At 36.1% G+C, this 20,505-nt stretch overlaps 1 protein-coding gene across 1 annotated transcript; it reads right to left on the bottom strand.

Annotated features, from left to right (window-relative positions):
* Window positions 1-1,153: 1,153 nt before the first annotated feature.
* On the bottom strand, window positions 1,154-8,606 carry LOC137242766 (apolipoprotein D-like). Its single transcript, XM_067770017.1, has 7 exons — window positions 8,468-8,606; window positions 5,826-5,943; window positions 5,568-5,701; window positions 4,376-4,455; window positions 4,219-4,311; window positions 2,073-2,239; window positions 1,154-1,512 (listed from the first exon to the last, which is right to left on the bottom strand). The coding sequence occupies exons 1-7, from the start codon at window positions 8,488-8,490 to the stop codon at window positions 1,471-1,473; spliced, it is 657 nt and encodes a 218-aa protein (XP_067626118.1). The 5' UTR covers window positions 8,491-8,606; the 3' UTR covers window positions 1,154-1,470.
* Window positions 8,607-20,505: the final 11,899 nt, after the last annotated feature.

The following is a 20,505-nucleotide window of genomic DNA, read 5'->3' as shown; positions in this document are numbered from 1 at the left end:
CCACCTTTATGGCGATATCTCGAAAAGGCGTGCACCCATAGAACTAAGGCCCACTCCTTCTTAAAGTACTCTTTAATACCTTCCATTTGATACACATGTCATACAAACACATTCCAGGGTTATCCTAGGTTCATTTTCCTACATGGTGATTTTCCCTTATTTTGTCTCCATAGCTCTCAGCAGAGTATGTAATGTTCGGTTACACCCAAACTTAGCCTTCCCTACTTCTTTTGTTGTAATCTCTAATGTGTTCTCTGAACCTCGTTCTTATTTGCCGTCCTGTTTGTCCTATGTAACTATGTTGGCATCCACATGTACGCTTGTATACGCCGTGGCTGCTAAACGGATTCTCTGAGTTAGTGTTAGTTCTTCGTTTTCGCCCTAGATTGTACGATGTTTTGAACGCTGTATTAATGTTGTATTTTTTGAAGAAGATTGATTTTCCAATATATGTCGAAGTCGTCCAGGCGTTATTATTTTCCATTTCATTATTTCTTTTTGGTTCTCCATGCGTCCTTCTCAGCTTATTTACTAGTGCCTTTTTATATCCGTTGTTTACAGCAATGTTATATATGACTTCAATCTCTCTCTTATATTCCTCTTGTATAAGAGGCATCGTGTATTATTGTGTCGGTGCCCGTTGGCTTTTTATATATACATATATCATAATTAAATTGTTTGGCAACTTTATTATGTTAAAATTTTTATATGGAAATTACAATCAGCCCAATTCTAAATATTCCCTCAGAATTTTGTTCTCGCGGATTTTTTTATTCGCGCGGAAAAATTCCTCCAAATCCTTTCCTCCTAGGGAGAATAGGAACTTCAAATTTTCGATGTCAGCCGTTTTGTCAATTGAAATTTCGTTGCGCATTTCTTATTTTGTTTAAAAACTTTAAAGGTTTAATTATTGTTGCGAATTTGTTTGAAATTAAGAAATAAAGTATAAACAATGCACAGTATTGCATTTCATATGGTATTACTGAAATGAATTTGTGCCACAGCAACATCAACAGAGGAGCATAAGAAGAAGAAGACGGTGGGATGGGGTTATCCGCGACCTTATTTACAACATGGACGTCCGAAATGTCGACCATTTTGAACATGTACGTTGAAATTACTTTGACATAGTGATAACAAAGTGAAGCAAAAGTTTTTGAGTAAAAGGAATTTTTATTTTAAACCACAATGCATATATGTACATAAATTTAAAGTATCGGTTCAAAACGGCACGATGGTCTCAAAATCATTTCACAATTGCAAATCATAATAAAATTAAATTTTTCGGAACTGTTTCAGTTGCAATTTAAGGGTGTAACTTCTAACAATTATTCTCCAATGTCTATGGTAGAGCATCTGGATTGCTTAGGCCAGTAGAAGATTTTCAAAAGGTTATCTAATTCGCTTTGGTTATAGTTCCTCAAATTTTGCATAGAAATTAATGGAGTTTCGTTTTACGGTCAGCCATGGTTAAATTAAGTACTTTTCAAACCAAGAAGTTAACGGGTTTTTCTAAAGAGAAAATATTATTATGAAAATACACATACATGTTACTGTTCTAATAACCGCAAAAAAAGTTTATGAGAGTAATACAGACGTCTGCAGTCTTTTACCGGACATGAATCCAGTATGCTTTAGTAATAGCATGCTGTTTTACTAGTCCGACTGCGGCTGCATTGATTTTTTGACCCCATAGACCTACGTGTGTGTGGATTTTAGTCATCTCTAACAACAGATATATAATGTGTTCGAGCTGCAATTGTTGCAGCAGTGTTACTGTATATGATGGATCATTATGTTTTTCGCGAAGTTTAAGCAGCTGTGGCAATGTCCAGCGTTCGGTGAATGAGATGTTTGACAATCTATTCTTCATCTTTTGCAACAAAAAAATGTTCAAACATATAACAAAACTTTCACTGCCCTTAGTATTGCAGCGCATATAGCTTGAGTATCAGCAACATTCCATCAATTAAGTGCTACTTAAGCAATACTGCTGATATTATTTTGTTACTCGAACACACCCATACCTTACTTAGAGAATGTATCCTTAACACATTTCCACTGTTCCTTACCCTGCTACTGTTCGGCTTAGTTTCCATAGTTTCATAATTTGCGCATTTCTCTTGACGGGTCGATACGAGCTCATTTGTGGTAATATTTTGGGCACTTAGATCAGCAATGTAAGCGTCTTTAACAATCTGGGATGGATTAGGGTCTCGTGTACGAATCCAAACGTATTCTAATTTTTGGAAGAGAAAATAATGTTATAGATATGTTTATATGTGATTTTTGAATGACATGTAAAATTGTGCTTTCGTTCGTTCGTTTGTGCTGCAGTTTTCCAATTTTTTTTAAGTACAAATGGATTGTTGAACTCTAGTCCATTACGTAGACTTTTGGTTCAGGGGCTATATTAAAGATAAATGATTTACCGACATCCCTTTTGGAATTTGGTTTGATGATGAAATTGTTGCGATGTTGGGCAATCTTCAGTGTTTTTTTTTTACTTTCCATCGTGTATGAAAATCAACAACGGAACTGTATTAATCAACTCTTCATCATCGGATGCAGTGTTCTCAGATCTTCCAGTGATAGTGTAGTGTAGACAAGTGTAAATATTTTGTAAAAAATTAGGAATACACGAAGCCCGAGAACACAGCTGTCTTTTAATTTGAGAGTTTGTGAAAATCCCATATTAAAAATTTGACTATCAGTAGATGTTTCAGATTATTTCTAGATCTAACGTTGCAGGTTTGAGAACAAGGCTAACGTTAGTTTGGGATTTTCAATTAGAATTCTCAAACCTATCACAATCATGGCCAGAATAGTGTGGAATCAAGAGGATTTTCTTAGATGTTTCTTAAGTTGTAGTGAAGTTTGAAAAATGTTTAAAAGAGCGTTTGGTCTACAAAGATGAAAAACACAGAAAACCAAATTGGGAACTAAATTTTTCAACAAATTTTGAGAATTTTTGCTTCGTTGCTTCCTCGGAAAATTTCCAATTCAAACTTATTGTAATAGTATTATCGCTACTGCCGAAGTCTTCCACAAAATAAATTTAACCTTTAATAATCATTGATTGCAATGAGAAATAGTTAGTAGTTTGAAAAGTTATTAAAAATGTATTTGATAAAAATAAGAAAACATTAATTAATAAAAATATTTGTAAACAAATTTTTTAAGCAAATGAAATTTATTAAATTAGTAAAAGAAATAGCAGAAACAATGTTTATAAAAATTAGTGATTAAAAAATTTAATTAAAAAAATTGTAAGAAAATTAGCAAATTAATTAAAAAATTATTTATTTAAAATTAATAATATAAAATTTTTAATGTAATTAGTAAAAAAGAATTAATGGGATAATTAAGAAATAAGTAAAAAAAATTTAAGAACTTATACGACTTTTGAAAAAAAAGAAAAATAGAAGAGATTTTGATAAAAACTTGATTTAGTTAAAACTAGCACAGAAATTTGGTAAAAAAGAATTAGAAAAAAAAGTTTTTATATAGAACTATTGAAACAAAAAAGCAATGAAAACGTTTGAAAACAATTATTAAAAAAAAAGAAAAAAAAATTAAAAAATTTGTAAAAATTTTAGAAAATAGAAGACTTGATTTCATAAAAATTAGTAAAGGAATTTGGTAAAAAAAAAAATTTTTTTAAAAAAGAAAGAAATAATTTAGAATAAAACTTATTAAAATGATTGGTAAAGAAATTTAGTAAAAGAAGTCAGTGAAAAAATTGGCAAATGTAAATAATAAAAAAAGATAATTCTTTAATAAAAAAAAAAAAAAATTGTAAACAAAGTTGTTTACTCTATAAATTGCATGACACTATAAATATCCTATGTGAGATCATAACGGACCGGCCAGATCAACTAAACATTTTAAAATACATGTCCTGTATGTGAGAGATCCGCATTTGCGTGTGCTCCTATATCTTTTTTATTGCCTTTAAGGCATAGATAATGAGAATAAGTCGGCTGAAGTAACTTTTAGTAAAATAAGGCATTGTCCACACAACTTAAGATTCGATAAGGTTTTCACGGGTACTGATTTTCCACCAATAAGAAAACCGCTTCTATTTATACTTATTTTGCTCAAATGATCTTGCAGACCACTCGCTTTCGGTGACGAACATGCATAATAGGGACCTGGTCTGCCGACGTTCGGACAGAGACGCACATCGAAAGGCTTACTAAAATAAAAATTACTAACCGGCGTGTGACCATAATAAATTCTGGCAGGCATAGATGATAACATAATTGTCGTAATCAACACTTAGAACTTTGTAGTCAAACGGTTCACCAGCTGCAAAATATAAATAAATATTATAGTTTAAATTTCTTAGAAAGATATGATTATAATAACATACCGTCTGCTTCATTATATTTAATTTGAAGTTGTCCATCCGGAAGGAATTTAAGTGTTCCGGTTCTAACCTTTTCGGACTCGCTAATAAATGTAAAAAACAAAATGTGTTTAACTGCCGTGTATATTATCAAAGTAAACAACAAGAAGAGTATGTCGACGCTACTGAGTCGAGAGAGAAAGCGATGCGCCTTTTGTAGGTGGAAAAAAGCATAGGCAGAAAGGAATGAGTGCGAGGAGCATGAGCTGTGAGGAGGTTCTTAGTCAGGGATACACTACTGCCTGTACGAAAACGGTGCCCTTCTAACCGATGTTCAGAGAGTAATTAGATTATGCAGGGAACACCTCTCTGAACTTCCGAATGGAGACAGCGATGTGCCTAGCGCCCAAGGAAGATGATGATTTTGAGCCCGCAATAGATGAATTTATGGAATTTATGTTCCTCCGCCCGACTGTGACGAAATCAGAATATCAATAACCATATTAAAAAACTACAAGCACGCGGGTGTTGATGGTTTTTCTGCGGAGCTATTCAAATACGGCGACGAGGAGTTGATAAAAGGTACATATATCAGCCTTTGTGCGAAATACCGGCGGATGTGCGAAATATGAACGGTAGAGTGGTCTAATGCTTGGAATCCAAGTGTTCTTTGCTCAGTCTACACAAAATGGGATACTGCAAACTGCAGCTTCAAACCCGGTAAACCTCCAATCGACCCGATTTTCACTATACGCTAAACCTTGGAAAAAAGTAGCGAAAAAAGAATTTACACACATTACCTTTTCATCAATTTTAAAACCGTCTTGGACAACATGAAAGCGAGTGTCAGGTCTGCGGTTTCCCCCCAAAAGTTATACGGCTGTGCAAAATGACGTTGAGCAAGACCATCAGCTTAGCTAGAATCGGCAATCCAATTCAAGTAATTGATGTATATTGGAACAATTTTCCATCATTCCTTGCCAAATTTGTTTTGAATACGAACCGGCTTCGGTGTTGTGCCATCTTATTTTTATTTGTGTGTTATTTTTTGAGAACGAAAAGGGAAACAAATATTTTACCTTTGCGCTTGGAATTTGAAAAAAGTTTCTTTTGGCACAAAAGTCTCCACTTTACAGCCTATCGAGAAACTACACAAGAGCGACATAACAACTTTCACCTAAAACTAAAAGCTTTGCCTGAAATTAAAAATACTTACTCAACATTACTTATTTCGGTGTTTCTTACTAAAAGATCATTGTTAGGTCCAGGAGTGTAATCAGTTTTTTGGCAGCGGTAATCCTGTTCGTACACGAAGAGATATCTAGTTTGCATATACCAGCTACCTTGGTACTGTAAATAATTAAAACATAAGCTTTTAAAATGTTGTTAAAGTCTGTGCATAGTACTGCAAAATTAGCATAGCTTTATATAGCTGACACTTAATTTATTTAAGTATATAGAACTTAAAACTCACCGCTTTTGAGTCCACGCTTGACAAATATTTTATATCTGTTCGACACGAACCTGGTTTGATAACTTGTCCGGCCACCAAACATGATGATGTCAAAAAAACTAAAATTGACAAAGGGGCACTGAAAAAAGGGGAAATTAATCAAAAAATAATATTATATTGTTAAAAGAAATTAAGTGGGTTGAGTGTATTATTTTAATGCAGTTTATTTTATTTTGCTTTTGATTTTATAAAATTTAACTTCCTTCTATGACCTATAACACTACTTATTCCTAGATATAAATTAAACACAGGAAAAGTTCAAAAACAGGATGTACATATATGTTTATATAAATTTAAAACACCTATAGCAGTATGTCGGCGGCCAACGTGGTGTGATGGTAGCGTGCTCCGCCTACCACACCCAGGGCCGTGGAGAGGGGGGGGCGGGCAGCCAGGGCAATTGCACTGGGGCCCGAAAGTATTGACAGTACTCAAACTAGGATTTCATAGATACATACATATTTTGTTGCTACAAAAAATAGTTCTAAAATTGAAAATCACTAAACTTAAATCATAAGCATCCAATCAAATACTATGGGACATAGTCATAGTCGAAATAAAATGTGATTTCAAGTTAGATACACGTTTTTGATACAATTTATAAGCGCTATCTGTCAAAAATGCTCCAACTGACTTAAAATCACATTTTATTTCGACTATAACTATGCCCCTATCGGTTTGGCCGTATTACTTTTTCATTTTTGTAAAAGCCAGCGACATCTGTAAATACAGGCTGATTATAAACTAGGGCGTTAATTTGAAAAAATTAGTACACTTGACTTGTTTTGCGAAGCGCGAATTTGTGCAAACATATGAGTATGCCGTGGATAAGCTTACATAGGTCATTGATGAGTTGAAGAAGTTCAGGGATCAATGGTCGATCATACTTCAAGAATGTAAGGTTCTGGCAGGGAGTATAAGAGTTGTGAATACCTTCGCAGATAAATGAAGGAAGATAAGAAAGCGCCAGTTCGATGAATAACCTGGCGAATCACCTGAGTGTGATTCCGAAACTCAATTCAAACAGCAAGTTTTTTACGTTCTTCTGGACTGCTTGATTGGTAACCTGACAAGACGTTTCGAAGCCGTAAATGACATTGGGTATAATTTAGTTTTTTGTGGAAGTATCAGGATCTGTTGGAAGAAGAGCTCAGAGAAAAGACAGCGGTATTCCGCACGATTTATGGTATCGATATTTCTACGGATCTAATAGATGAAATCATTCATCTCAAAGCCATCCACTTAGCAAATTTGGGATGTGATTCGCTGCCACCATTTCAACTTCTGAACATGACTTGAAGATGGAAGTATCATTTCCTAATATCTGCATAGCATTAAGAAAATTTTGCACACTTCCAGTCAGTGTGGCTGAAGGGAGCGTTCTTTTAGTCTATTGTCTCGCGTGAAACATTTTTTACGTTCTACTATGAGCCAAAATCGCCCGACAAGTCTTGGAACATAGGCGTTGAAGTCCAGCCTTGCTTGCAGCATTAGTTTTGAATCGGTAATTTCCGTATTCGCAAACCAAAAAGCACGGAAGGTTTTCCTTGCCTGATACAAGCTCTTAAAATGTACATATTTAGAAAAAGTTAATGTAAGCAAATAAAGCAATGAAATCTAACATTTCATTTATGTAAGTGCTCCAGTAAATCTTATTTCATATGAAATAAAACTGACAATGTGCATTGAAAAATGTATGTATGTTATCTTTTTTTTTTACTGGATTGAGTTTATTTTTTACGGCGCCCGTAAACGCGAACTGCCCCAGGGGTCCGGCTCGGCTCTCTGCGGCCCTGACCACACCGAATGCCCTGGGTTCACACCGCGGGCAAAGCAACATCAAAATTTTAGAAACAAAGTTTTTCAATTAGAAGACAATTTTTATAAGCAGGTCGGTCGTCGGTAGTGTTTGGCATGCACTCCGAGTGTATTTCTGCCATGAAAAGCTCTCAGTGAAAACTCATCTGCCTAGCAGATGCCGTTCGGAGTCGGCATAAAACAAGTAGGTCCCGTCCCGCCAATTTGTGTGAAAAATTAAAAAAAGGAGCACGACGCAAATTGGAAGAGAAGCTCGGCCTAAAATCTCTTCGGAGATTATAGCGCCTTACATTTATTTATAGCAGTATGTCGGCGGCCACCGTGGTGTGATGGTAGCGTGCTCCGCCTACCACACCGTATGCCCTGGGTTCGCACCCCGGGCAAAGCAACATCAAAATTTTAGAAATAAGGTTTTTAAATTAGAAGCAGATTTTTCTAAGCGGTGTCGCCCCTCGGCAGTGTTTGGCAACCGCTCCGGGTGTATTTCTGCCATGAAAAGCTCTCAGTGAAAACTCATCTGTCTTGCAGATGCCGTTCGGAGTCGGCATAAAATATGTAGGTCCTGTCCGGCCAATTTGTAGGGAAAATCAAGAGGAGCACGACGCAAATTGGAAGAGAAGCTCGGCCTTAGATCTCTTCGGAGGTTATCGCGCCTTACATTTATTTTTTTTTTTTAAGTCGTTTACTTATATGTATGTATATCGATTTGACTCTTAAAATATCTTTTAATTTACAACACTATTTTTTAATAAATCTGAAAGGATAACATTAATTTAATTACTTACATAGAAAACTTTTGTTTCAGCATTTTTTATTGTATTATCTTGAAAATCACAAAGATCAAATATCACTTACGTCTTCGACACTAAAAATGACAATGTGATATTCAAATTTTTCACACCTTTTATACTTGACTCTCTGCCGATTTTTCAGCAAAAATGCCACACACACACAAAACACATTATATATATATTCAAATAAATAAACAAAAACAGTAAGTAATCTAAGTTTGTGTAACATTGTACATACCCTACAGAAAATATGGGAGACAATCACACAAAGTGATAATTTTGCCATACAGGTTTGGGTCCGTTTTCACCATCTTCAATTAGTCACCATTTGTGTAAACAAATGTCACCTGTTTGGCCAGTCTTCATGTGTTCGCACTGTGATCACCCTGTGTTGGTGAACACATTAATATCAAATGACGATATCTGTTAGACTGATATTCAATCGTAGGTGGTTTTGAAATAGTCACGACCACTGATTCATGTATTTAAATATATATGAATCGAACCAAAGCGCTATTGGTACAACTGTGAGTACTAAATTCCAAGCTCTTCATCCGATTAGCTACCGTTCAGCTCTGTACATTTTTCTGTTGGGTATTCATATTCGAAATCATGTCCCAAGCTATCTGACTCTTGGAATTACTTAAACTTATTAATTTTTATGACTAAATAACAAAATTCTACTTTGGTTTCCTTAAAGTGCTTTGAAAATATGAAATGAATTCGAAAATAAATTATTAACCTTTCAGAAACACGTATTATTTAATTTATCTTGCGACTCATTCGTACACTTTTTATACTCTGCGTGCTTTGCACACAGAGTATATTAACTTTGATTGGATAACGGTTGGTTGTACAGGTATAAAGGAATCGAGATAGATATAGACTTCCATATATCAAAATCATCAGGATAAAAAAAATTTGATTGGGCCATGTCTGTCTGTCCGTTAATACGATAACTATAGTAAATATTGAGATATCTTCACCAAATTTGGTACACGAGCTTATCTGGACCCAGAATAGATTGGTGTTGAAAATGAGCGAAATCGGATGATAATCACGCCCACTTTTTATATATATAACATTTTTGAAAACACGAAAAACCTGATTATTTAGTAAATAATACGCCTAGAATGTTGAAATTTGACGTGTGGACTGACATGAGACCGTTGATAAAAATTTGAGAAAAAATTTTAAAATGGGCATGGCACCGCCCACTTGTGATAAAATTAATTTTACAAATATTATTAATCATAAATCAAAAACGGTAAAACTTATCGTAACAAAATTCTGCAGAGAGGTTGCCTTAACAATAGGGTATGCTTTGAAGAAATACTAACGAAATCGGTTAAGGACCACACCCACTTTTATATAAAAGATTTTTAAAAGGCTCCTGGACGAATAAGATAAGCTGTATCTTTGGAAAAAAGAGCTTTATATCAATGGTATTTCCCTTCCCAAGTGGATTTATAACAATAAATAGGAAAAACTTCAAATTATGAAAAATGGGCGTGGCTTTTATGACTAAGCAATTTTCTATGATTCGGAAGCCATAACTCGAAGAAAAATTAACATACCGTAATGAAATTGTGTACACATATTTTCCTTATAGCAGAAAATAAATAGTAATAAAAATGGACGGGATCGGTTAAAGACCACGGCAACTCAAATATAACACAAGTTTAAAAGGATCGTAGACTAGAATTGTAAGCTATAACTTAGCAAAAAATAGTTTTGAATTAATGATATTTCACTTATCAAGTTTTATTGTAAAAAGAAATGGGGAGAAATTCTTTTTAAACGGGCAGTGCCACGTGTTATGTAGAAAAGTAATTTATCCGAAATGAAATGTACAATTGAAGCTCACGCTGAGTATATAATGTAGGGTTACACCCGAACTTAAACACCTTTACTTGTTTTTTATATATCGAAAATGAGCCAGGCTAGCGGAACATAAAAAACTAGAAATCTGTTTACGTGTTTGCCTATTTAAATAGAGGTGAAATTATGCAACAATGTTATCATTACCATTGGCTTTCGGGGGAGAGTAGCACAAAATCCTGGAGATAGAAAATTTAGTTGTAGAAAAACTGAAAAATCAATTTTCATCTCTTTTATTTATAAATACAAGCAGACCGGGCAGACGTTGTTCTGATTTTGGTCTATCTTCATAATTTTTAACAGATTTTTACCTTTCACCATCCCTCCCACTTTTTCTTGTCCTTTTATTCACTCCTCTTTCTGCCTTTCTCTTTCAATGCGTTTCTTTCTCCCTCTTCGTCTTTTCCGTCACTTCTCTTCCGTTCTATGTTTGTCTCACTCTATCTCTTTATGACTGGCTTTCTCCGTCACTCTTTTCTCATCTCTTTAATTCTTATTCTTCTCCATACCTCATTCCCAGTTCCAGTCCCAGTCAAAGCCCAAGTCCCAGTCCCCTTCCTGGTCCATTTCCCGGAAAAAAGTGTGCTAAATACTAATCTAGGCAAGAGGCTACCTATGTATCAAATATCAGTCAAATATATATATATATATCAAGAACCATGAATATACATAATATGTTCGTTTAGATTGGTCCCTGGTCCACATCACGGAATAAAGTATCGTATATACTAGTCTATGCCAAGGGATGCCCAAATACCAAATTTCAGGCATATCGAGCCGTGAATATAATTTGTTCGAATATATTAATCCCAAGTCTCCTATTGCGAAGCGATTTCACACGAATTGTCTTCGATTTGCCATGAAGCGACCCTGCAAATTTGAAAAAAATCGGGAAGATGTTTCGGAGTCCATAAGCTGCATACAAACACACATCCTGCTTTATGTGCATAGAGATAGATAGATTAAATCTTCTTAGTGCACAAACATTAAAAAAAAGAGAACGTTTGCTTTAGAGAATCTTAACGAAATGTTTTAAATATTTTAAAGAAAGAGTATTTTTCAAAATATGTATGAATTCTTAACCATTTACGTTGCATTAACCTGGCAATACGCATAAATATGTACATACATATATCAAGCTGATATGAAATTAAAATACATACATATTTACGGAATTCCGGGATATGGAGATCACAGAATGTATTGGGAATCGCAGGATTGTTATATATATAGTTCCGGGATATCGGGATGACAAAATAGATGGAACATCCAGTGATTCGGGACGGGGTTTGCTGGGGATCAATGCCTTAGTATTTAGGGCTTACATTTGTTTAGTTAATATATCTTCTTCATTGGTACAGTAAAGGATTTAGTTATAAACATGAAAAGGACCAGTCAAAGGATATAAAAAAATAAAAGATTGTTCTGAAACCTTTTCAGCTCCAATAGCTTCAACAAACTTCAAATTTAGTGACTGACCTTAAAACTTTTTCTGCTACCCATTTCTTGGGCAATATTTTGTTATTTTTATGTTATTATTTTTTCAGCTTTTGCCGTTTGTTTATATGTACATTCTTACTCAAAGCACAATTTTTATGGTTTCTCTTATGAGGTTTTAAAATTAATCGGCTATTTATTTAAAAAAAAAAAAAAAACGAATTTTTAAATATTTTTCACCTGTTCAAAGGTAAGCAAAGAACTATTTCTTAGAAAATATAGAAAGTGGCATTAAACCTGCAGAACCCTCACTAAGGTAGGCACCTTGTCGTTGGTGTGAGGGCTTAGCCGAACTCCATAGCGTCCGACTATGAGGCGGAGCTGTTTAGGACTGACATCTACGCCGTGTCGCCTCATAGGTGTCGGTGACCAAGAACTGTCAACCCCCTAATCCAGGGTGTTATGCGGACCGTGCCTATCGGACGATTTGCAGCCAGGGGATAAATTCGGCTGTATTCGAACAGAGCCTTCCCGATACCGTGCCACCTCGGGAAGTATTGATGGCCTTACCACAGTAAGGGGCGCTGCTGTGGCGGACGGTTCTTTCCCCGCATATAATACTGGACCGCCGAGCCCGCCTTGTCGGGAAGGTGGTCGTACGACCAAGATGAACGATTTATTACCTGATTGTAATAAGGACGATGTAAAGAGGAGGACTGAGTCGCAAGACAAGGACGACAAATACGCATCAAGCGATGCGTCGGACTCGGGGAGCGGGAGCAGAGCTGATTCAATGAACTCCGTGGTGGAAAAGCACGCAAATAAAAGGGAGTAGAAGAGTGGAGAAGGGTACGGAGCAGAGGAAGTAAAAGAGCTCTCTCGCAGTAGCGTGCAGCACTAAGTACTGTACAACGTTTGGAAGCAGTGGTCGACCCAACAGAAGTGGAGATCGAGCACTTGGAATGGGCCCATGAGGCTGTAGAAGTAGGTCGGAGGCAGTTCAAAAGGTTTGTTGCGAGAAACCCTCGGTTCTGCAACCGGTACGAAGAGGAAGAAGCGTCGAATGGCAGAATGAAGAGGCAACGTTCGGCGGAAGGCGGCAAGCCTGCTTTCAAGAGGCAGAAAGGACCCAGTCCCAGAGCCGCGAGGCAGGGCAGTCGCATAGACAAGACAAGTAGGCCCAAAGCTGTAAGACAGATGGACCCCAATAGCGAGGTAGCAACTACCTCGAAAGCTGCGAATCAGAGGGAAGTTCCAACAACGGAAGTAGGAGATACGCCAAAGGGAGACAACGCTAAGACTTCGGCTTTCTCGGAGGTGCTAAAGGGAGTTAACGCTAAGACTTCGGCTATCTCGGAGGTGCCAAAGGGAGATAGCACTAAGAATCCGGCTTTTCTCGAGAAGATGAGTGATGATGCAAAGCAGTCACTGACTGTGGCGCTGGTTGATCGTAGCAGTCCTTTCGGACAGATGACTACTGAAAGGTGAAGATCTGTAGAAAGGGAGCTTATTAGCTTAATGCTTAAGATGATGCGGGAACAACCAAGTAAGCCCCTTCCAACATTTGATTCGGGGGGATGGTATCACGGTGTGAAGATGATAGCGTGCGACAACATCGCAAGCTTGCGGTGGCTGGAGGAAGTGGCTCCAAACCTCCAAAGGCAAGGCACGAACGCGCGGTTTGAGGTGGTAGATAAAGTGCAAATCCCACGGTACCAAAAGTTAAGGTAAGGATACCATGCGTGATGAAGTCGGAGGATACACTGCGACTTCTGCAGAATCAGAATCCGAACATACCGACACAGGATTGGAAGGTACTAACTGTATCTCGACCTACGGAGGAAGTTCCGTTCTACATCTTCCAAATAAACAAGCAGGCGGAGGACATATTGTACACGCAGCTTGGCAAAATGTCCTTTGGCACAGCAGAATTTACATACGACTCAGGAAAAGTGGTCCCGAGGATAAAAATCCTAACACGCTAGAGGTGGGCGAAGTCGAAAAGTACCTCAAAAGCCTAAGAGAAAAAAGACAGGTGGAGGTAAGCGACGTCATCACGAAAGTGTTAGAAGAGGACCAACCGCCAAATGGTGCTGTTACTCGCACAGAGGAACACTCGGCACAACAGTTACGTGAGGTTGAAGGGGGCCTCGATTACTCTAAACCAAAAGGGCCAAGGGGAGGACGGCGATGTCACGACGAAGGTGCTGGAGGGGGACAAACAGCCTAATGGTGCTGCGAGTCCTACAGATAAACCTCCAACACAGTAAATTGGCGTCGAGCACAATTGAAAAATCTATTGTATGGGAAGTATATGCTATAATGGTCCGATCCGGTCGATTCCTACAAACGTCATATCCCCCAATAAAATTTGCCTGCTTACCAAATTTCATTAAGATATCTCAAAAATTGAGGGACTAGCTTGCGTTCAAACAAACGGACAGACGGACGGACAGACGCACATGGCTAAATTAACTTAGCTCGTCCCCTGACCATTTTGTTATACTTATTTGTGGCTCTAACGGAAACATATACATAAAAAACGATTTGTAGCCTTGAAAATGAAAAAAATTGATTTCGACCAAAACAAGTCCCAAAAACCAAAAAAAAATTTTTTTTTAAAACTGTTAATGCCAACGTTTTTATCGCATAATTTTAAGTGGGACACGAACTATGAGACAAACTCGTTTTCATCGGCAACACTTTTGCTCGCTTCTAAAGAAACCCTTAAAAAAATGGCAAAAAATAAATTTTTCACCAAAACACTCCTCAAAACCCAAAAAATAGTTTTTTTTTTTAATTGTTATCGCCAAAGTTTTTAGCGGAAAATTTTGAGTCGGGTATACATGAAAATTTTAAAATCGAATGAAAATTTTTTAAGTATGTTATAAAAAAACCTTAACAATCTTTTTTTTTCTTGAGAAAGTTCTGCAGGGCGAAATGAAAAGCCCTTGGAATCTTGGCAGGAATACTGTTCGTCGTATTACATATATAAATAAATTAGCCTTACCCGACAGAAGAAGTTCTGGGTCACCCTGTTCCACATTTTGGTCGATATCTCGAAAACGCCTTCACATATACAACTAAGGGCCACTCTCTTTTAAAACCCTCATTAACACCTTTCATTTGATTCCCATATCGTACAAACGCATTCTAGAGTCAACCCTGATCCACCTTTATGGCTATATCCCTAAATGGCGTCCACCTATAGAACTATGGCCCACTCCCTCATAAAATACTCTTTAATACCTTCCATTTGATACCCACATAGTACAAACACATTCCAGGGTTTCCCTCGGTTCATTTTCCTACATGGTTATTTTCCCTTATGTTGTCACCATAGATCTCAGCTGAGTATGTAATGTTCGGTTACACCCTAACTTAGCCTTCCTTACTTGTTTTTGTTTTTTTCAATATATGTGACCTGGAATCATGAAACGACCCTATTGTGCGAAAATACCGTTCTCAACTTTTTGAGTGATTCTTATAGGAAATTTAATGCTCTTTCCAATGGAGTAGTTTTCTTTCTTTCTTAGTTTTTTCACAAATCGCATTTAAATCCAAATCGAACCACAAATACGATTTTTTGAAATATTTCGATCCATGCACCACCTATCGGAGTGTTTTTCTTATTATTGCATTGTCATCGGGTTCTAAACTATATTCCAAGTTTCAAGCTTGTAGCTTTTCGGGAAGTTAATTAATCTTTAATTACAAAATTCGTTCACAACGGCCAGCCGCTACACAAAGTCATGCTAAACAAAAACTTTAAACGCGTTTTTCTCGAAAACTTGCTTTCGCACAATAGGATCTTTTCATGATTCCAGGTCACTTATACATAAATATAATTAATGTCTCAGTGCAATTCTGTTAAAACGGACACAACTCTCCCATAAATAATGAGGTTGTAACAATGTTCTAAAATTTAAAAATTTGATTAGTTCCATTGAGCGGATGTTTATTTGATATAGCATTTCGTTATGGTGATTTCAATGATGGGTTTTAGGTTTCTTGCACCTAAATTTGTATACATTAAAAGTCACTTAATTGAGTTACGCAATCTTGCATAAATAATAATGTAATAAAATACTTTAAAGGTTATGTGTAATTTCATATGTAAAAATTATATCAAATTCTTAGAAATTCGCGAGATATAGTTTCAGGCGCGTTAACATGCAAAACATTTGGTGTACATATACATATATGTGTGTAGGTGAGTTACGCAGATATAATTTCGGCTACCTATTTCGATATCCAACCCCTCGTTTGAATTGATTATGATTCTCCAACTACACGCATGTTTGATTGCAGCCTAAACCTATCGGGTTTGAAATCTCGTCGTCGCTGGTACCAACGTCGCATCGATCGTGTAGCCGAGTAATCATGTAAGTAAATTAGTTCACTTTCTATTTTACATATGCATGCACATGTTTTATGTCATTTTTTTATAAATTCAAGAGGATATTATTTTCAATAGCCTCTTAAGCTGAAATTTTCAATCCTTAAGTTTTAACCACGATATAAAAGATATTACCTTTACATTGATATGCACATTTGAGCGCATGTGTATATCGATTTAAAAATTTCATGGTTGAAACAATTTGCACCCAAGTTAACTAAATGTGTATTGAAGAAAATACTACAACGATAATTATGGTAGTAAGCTTAACAAATATTTAGCGATACTCATACCAATCCAATGTAAACCCACGTTATAATTACCTTTTGGAATAGTAACTACAATTTTATTGAATTTCTATTAAATAGCTGTTTGTTAATACCTATTCATTTTTGGGTTATTTAAATTGAAAGGCTCACCGTGTTGAACATGAGGATTAAGTTGATTGAATCTAAAGTATAGCGTTTACATAGATAACTATTAAAAGCTAGTAATTAGGAAGCAGGGATAGAGATTCTCTATGAATAAAATGAGAAATTGTGAATTGCTAAAGATGGAATTTTAGGGTTTTATTTGGCCGTCGACGAAATGTAGGGATATTGGTGGTTAAGATGAAGTAAGTATTAAAAGGGTTAACCGACTAACATTTTTTTTTTACAGGTTAACAGGTTGGGTGGGTAGAGGCATGGGGAGTGCTTCCAGCCTTTCTTCCCCATAAACGACGATTGGTGTAACGTTCCCTTTTCCTCTGTGCTAGCTCCAATTTTATTTAACATTTATATTAATGATATTAAGTCTATAGTGAAATTCAGTACCATAAAACTATTTGCGGATGATGCACTAATTTCCATAAATGGTAGGAATGAACACCAAATAAGAGAAAAACTGCAAAGAGATTTAGATGCTCTCTATATTTGGCTGTGTGATAACAGACTAAAAATTATTATTGAAAAAACTAAATATATTATAATAACAAGGAAGAATATTGCTCATTTTGAAACTATTAAAATAAATAATACTAAAATTGAAAAGGCGCAGACGATTAAATATCTCGGCATTCAAATATATTGCAAACTAAAATTTGATGGCCATGTTGATTATATAACAGGTAAAATAGCTAAAAAAATATATTTCATTCAAAGAAACTGTAATAACTTGAGTAGTTATTATAAAGCAAAAGTATATAGGTCCATAATTGAGCCATACTTAATATATTGTTCTACTATTTTCTTTATGTTGAAGGATTCGCAAATCGATAAACTACAAAAAATGCAGAATAAAGCTATGCGCTTTATATTGGTAAACGTTTTGATCCCCTATTAAAGATATGCTACAAAGTTTGAATTGGATGATCGTAAAACAGCAAATATTTTTCCATAGTATGAAGTTTATATACAATATAAAAACCGGAAATTTGCCTGATTATCTAAAAACAAGTATTAAATTTTACTACGAGGTTCATGGCAGAAATACGAGGCAGAGAAATGATTTTAAATTACAAAACGGAGTCTGAAAAAAATAGTATTTTTAACAAAGGGTGTTAAAATACTTCAACGAATTACCTGCAAATATTAAGAATTGTGATAATAACTTATTTAAGAAAAGATTAAATGCTCCCGCGAAATCTATTAATATAAAATAAATATTTGGATTCGAATGAATTTGTGTTACATGTTTCAAATTCAAATTCATGTTTCAAATTCAAATACTAATTTAAGTTCAATTTCATACATATTACATATTGTTAATTAATGCAATAATGCTTCTAAGTGTTGATTTAGACTCTAAGAGTCGTAATAAATAAATAAATCTAAATCTAAATCTTTCTTGCTTTTTCATTTTCCTAGTAAATTGCTTTGTTTTTATACTCAGTTGAGCAGAGCTCATAGAGTATATTAACTTTGATTGGTTAACGGTTGGTTGTACAGGTATAAAGGAATCGAGATAGATATAGACTTCCATATATCAAAATCATCAGTATAGAAAAAAAATTTGATTGAGCCATGTCCGTCCGTCCGTCCGTCCGTCTGTCCGTTAACACGATGACTTGAGTAAATTTTGAGGTATCTTGATGAAATTTGGTATGCAGATTCCTGGGCACTCATCTCAGATCGCTATTTAAAATGAACGATATCGGACTATAACCACGCCCACTTTTTCGATATCGAAAATTTCGAAAAACCGAAAAAATGCGATAATTCATTGCCAAAGGCGTTTAAAGCGATGAAACTTGGTAGATAGGTTGTCGTTATAACGCAGAATAGAAAATTAGTAAGATTTTGGACAATGGGCGTGGCACCGCCCACTTTTACAAGAAGGTAATTTAAAAGTTTTGCAAGCTGTAATTTGGCAGTCGTTGAAGATATCATGATGAAATTTGGCAGGAACGTTACTACTATTACTATATATGTGTCAAATAAAAATTAGCAAAATTGGATGAAGAACACGCCCACTTTTTAAAAAAAAATTTTTTTTAAATCCAAATTTTAACAAAAAATTTTAATATCTTTACTGTAAGTCAAAATTCAACTCCAGTAATGATATGATGCAACAAAATACAAAAATAAAAGAAAATTTCAAAATGGGCGTGGCTCCGCCCATTTTCATTTAGTTTGTCTAGAATACTTTTAATGCCATAAGTCGAACAAAAATTTACCAATCCTTCTCAACTTTGGTAGGGGCATAGATTCTATGACGTTAACTGTTCTCTGCGAAAATGGGCGAATTCGGTGGAAGCCACGTGCAGTTTTTATACACAGTCCACCGCCTGTCCTTCCGCTCGGCCGTTAACACAATAACTTGAGCAAAAACCGATATATCTTTACTAAACTTAGCCCACGTACTTATCTGAACTCACTTTATCTTGGTATAAAAAATGGCCGAAATCCGACCATAACCACGCTATCGAAAATTACGAAAAATGAAAAAAATGCCATAATTCTATACCAAATACGAAAAAAGGGATGAAACATGGTAACTGGATTGGTTTATTGACGCAAAATATAACTTTGGAAAAAACTTTGTAAAATGGGTGTGACACCTACCATATTAAGTAGAAGAAAACGAAAAAGTTCTACAAGGCGAAATCAACAGCCCTTGGAATCTTGGCAGGAATACTGTTAGTGGTATTGCATATATAAATAAATTAGCAATACCCGACAGATGATTTTCTGGATAACCTGGTCCACATTTTGATCGATATCGCGAGAAGGCCTTCACATATACATCTAAGGGCCACTCGCTTTTAAAACCCTCATTAATACCTTTAATTTGATATCCATATCGTACAAACACATTCTAGAGTCAGCCCTGGCCCACCCTAATGGCGATATCTCGAAAACGCGTCCACCTATAGACCTAATGACCACTCCCTCTTAAAATGCTCAGTAACACCTTTCGTTTGATACCCATATCGTACAAACATTCTAGAGTCACCCCTGGCCCACCCTAATGGCGATATCTCGAAAAGGCGTCCACCTATAGACCTAATGTCCGCTCCCTCTTAAAATGCTCAGTAACACCTTTCGTTTGATACCCATATCGTACAAACATTCTAGAGTCACCCATGGCCCACCCTAATGGCGATATTTCGAAAAGGCGTCCACCTATAGACCTAAAGCCCACTCCCTCTTAAAATGCTTAGTAACACCTTTCGTTTCATACCCATATCGTACAAACATTCTAGAGTCACCCTTGGTCCACCTTTATGGCGATATCTCGAAAAGGCGTCCACCTATAGAACTAAGGATTACTCCCTTTTAAAATACTCATTACCACCTTTCATTTGATACCCATATCGTACAAACACATTCTAGAGTCACCCCTGGCCCATCCTAATGGCGATATCTCGAAAAGGCGTCCACCTATAGACCTAATGTCCACTCCCCCTTAAAATGCTCAGTAACACCTTTCGTTTGATACCCATACCGTACAAACATTCCAGAGTCACCCCTGGCCCACCCTAATGGCGATATCTCGAAAAGGCGTCCACCTATAGACCTAATGCCCACTCCCTCTTAAAATGCTCAGTAACACCTTTCGTTTGATACCCATATCGTACAAACATTCTAGAGTCACCCTTGGTCCACCTTTATGGCGATATCTCGAAAAGGCGTCCACCTATAGAACTAAGGATTACTCCCTTTTAAAATACTCATTACCACCTTTCATTTGATACCCATATCGTACAAACACATTCTAGAGTCACCCCTGGCCCACCCTAATGACGATATCTCGAAAAGGCGTCCACCTATAGACCTCATGCCCACTCCCCCTTCAAATTCAAATTCATGTTTCAAATTCAAATACTAATTTA

Source organism: Eurosta solidaginis, chromosome 2, assembly GCF_040869045.1.
Source record: "Eurosta solidaginis isolate ZX-2024a chromosome 2, ASM4086904v1, whole genome shotgun sequence".
Classification (NCBI taxonomy): domain Eukaryota; kingdom Metazoa; phylum Arthropoda; class Insecta; order Diptera; family Tephritidae; genus Eurosta; species Eurosta solidaginis.
This window is presented reverse-complemented; position numbering and strand designations above follow the sequence as displayed.

Excerpts from the sequence above, each read along its gene's own strand:
- LOC137242766 (XM_067770017.1), bottom strand. The coding sequence starts at position 8,490 with ATGCTGAAACAAAAGTTTTCTAT. Across the intron at positions 4,456-5,567 it reads ACCGAAATAAGTAATGTTGA|CGAGTCCGAAAAGGTTAGAA; the intron begins GTAAGTATTTTT and ends TACATTTATTAG. Across the intron at positions 4,312-4,375 it reads TAAATATAATGAAGCAGACG|CTGGTGAACCGTTTGACTAC; the intron begins GTATGTTATTAT and ends TATATTTTGCAG.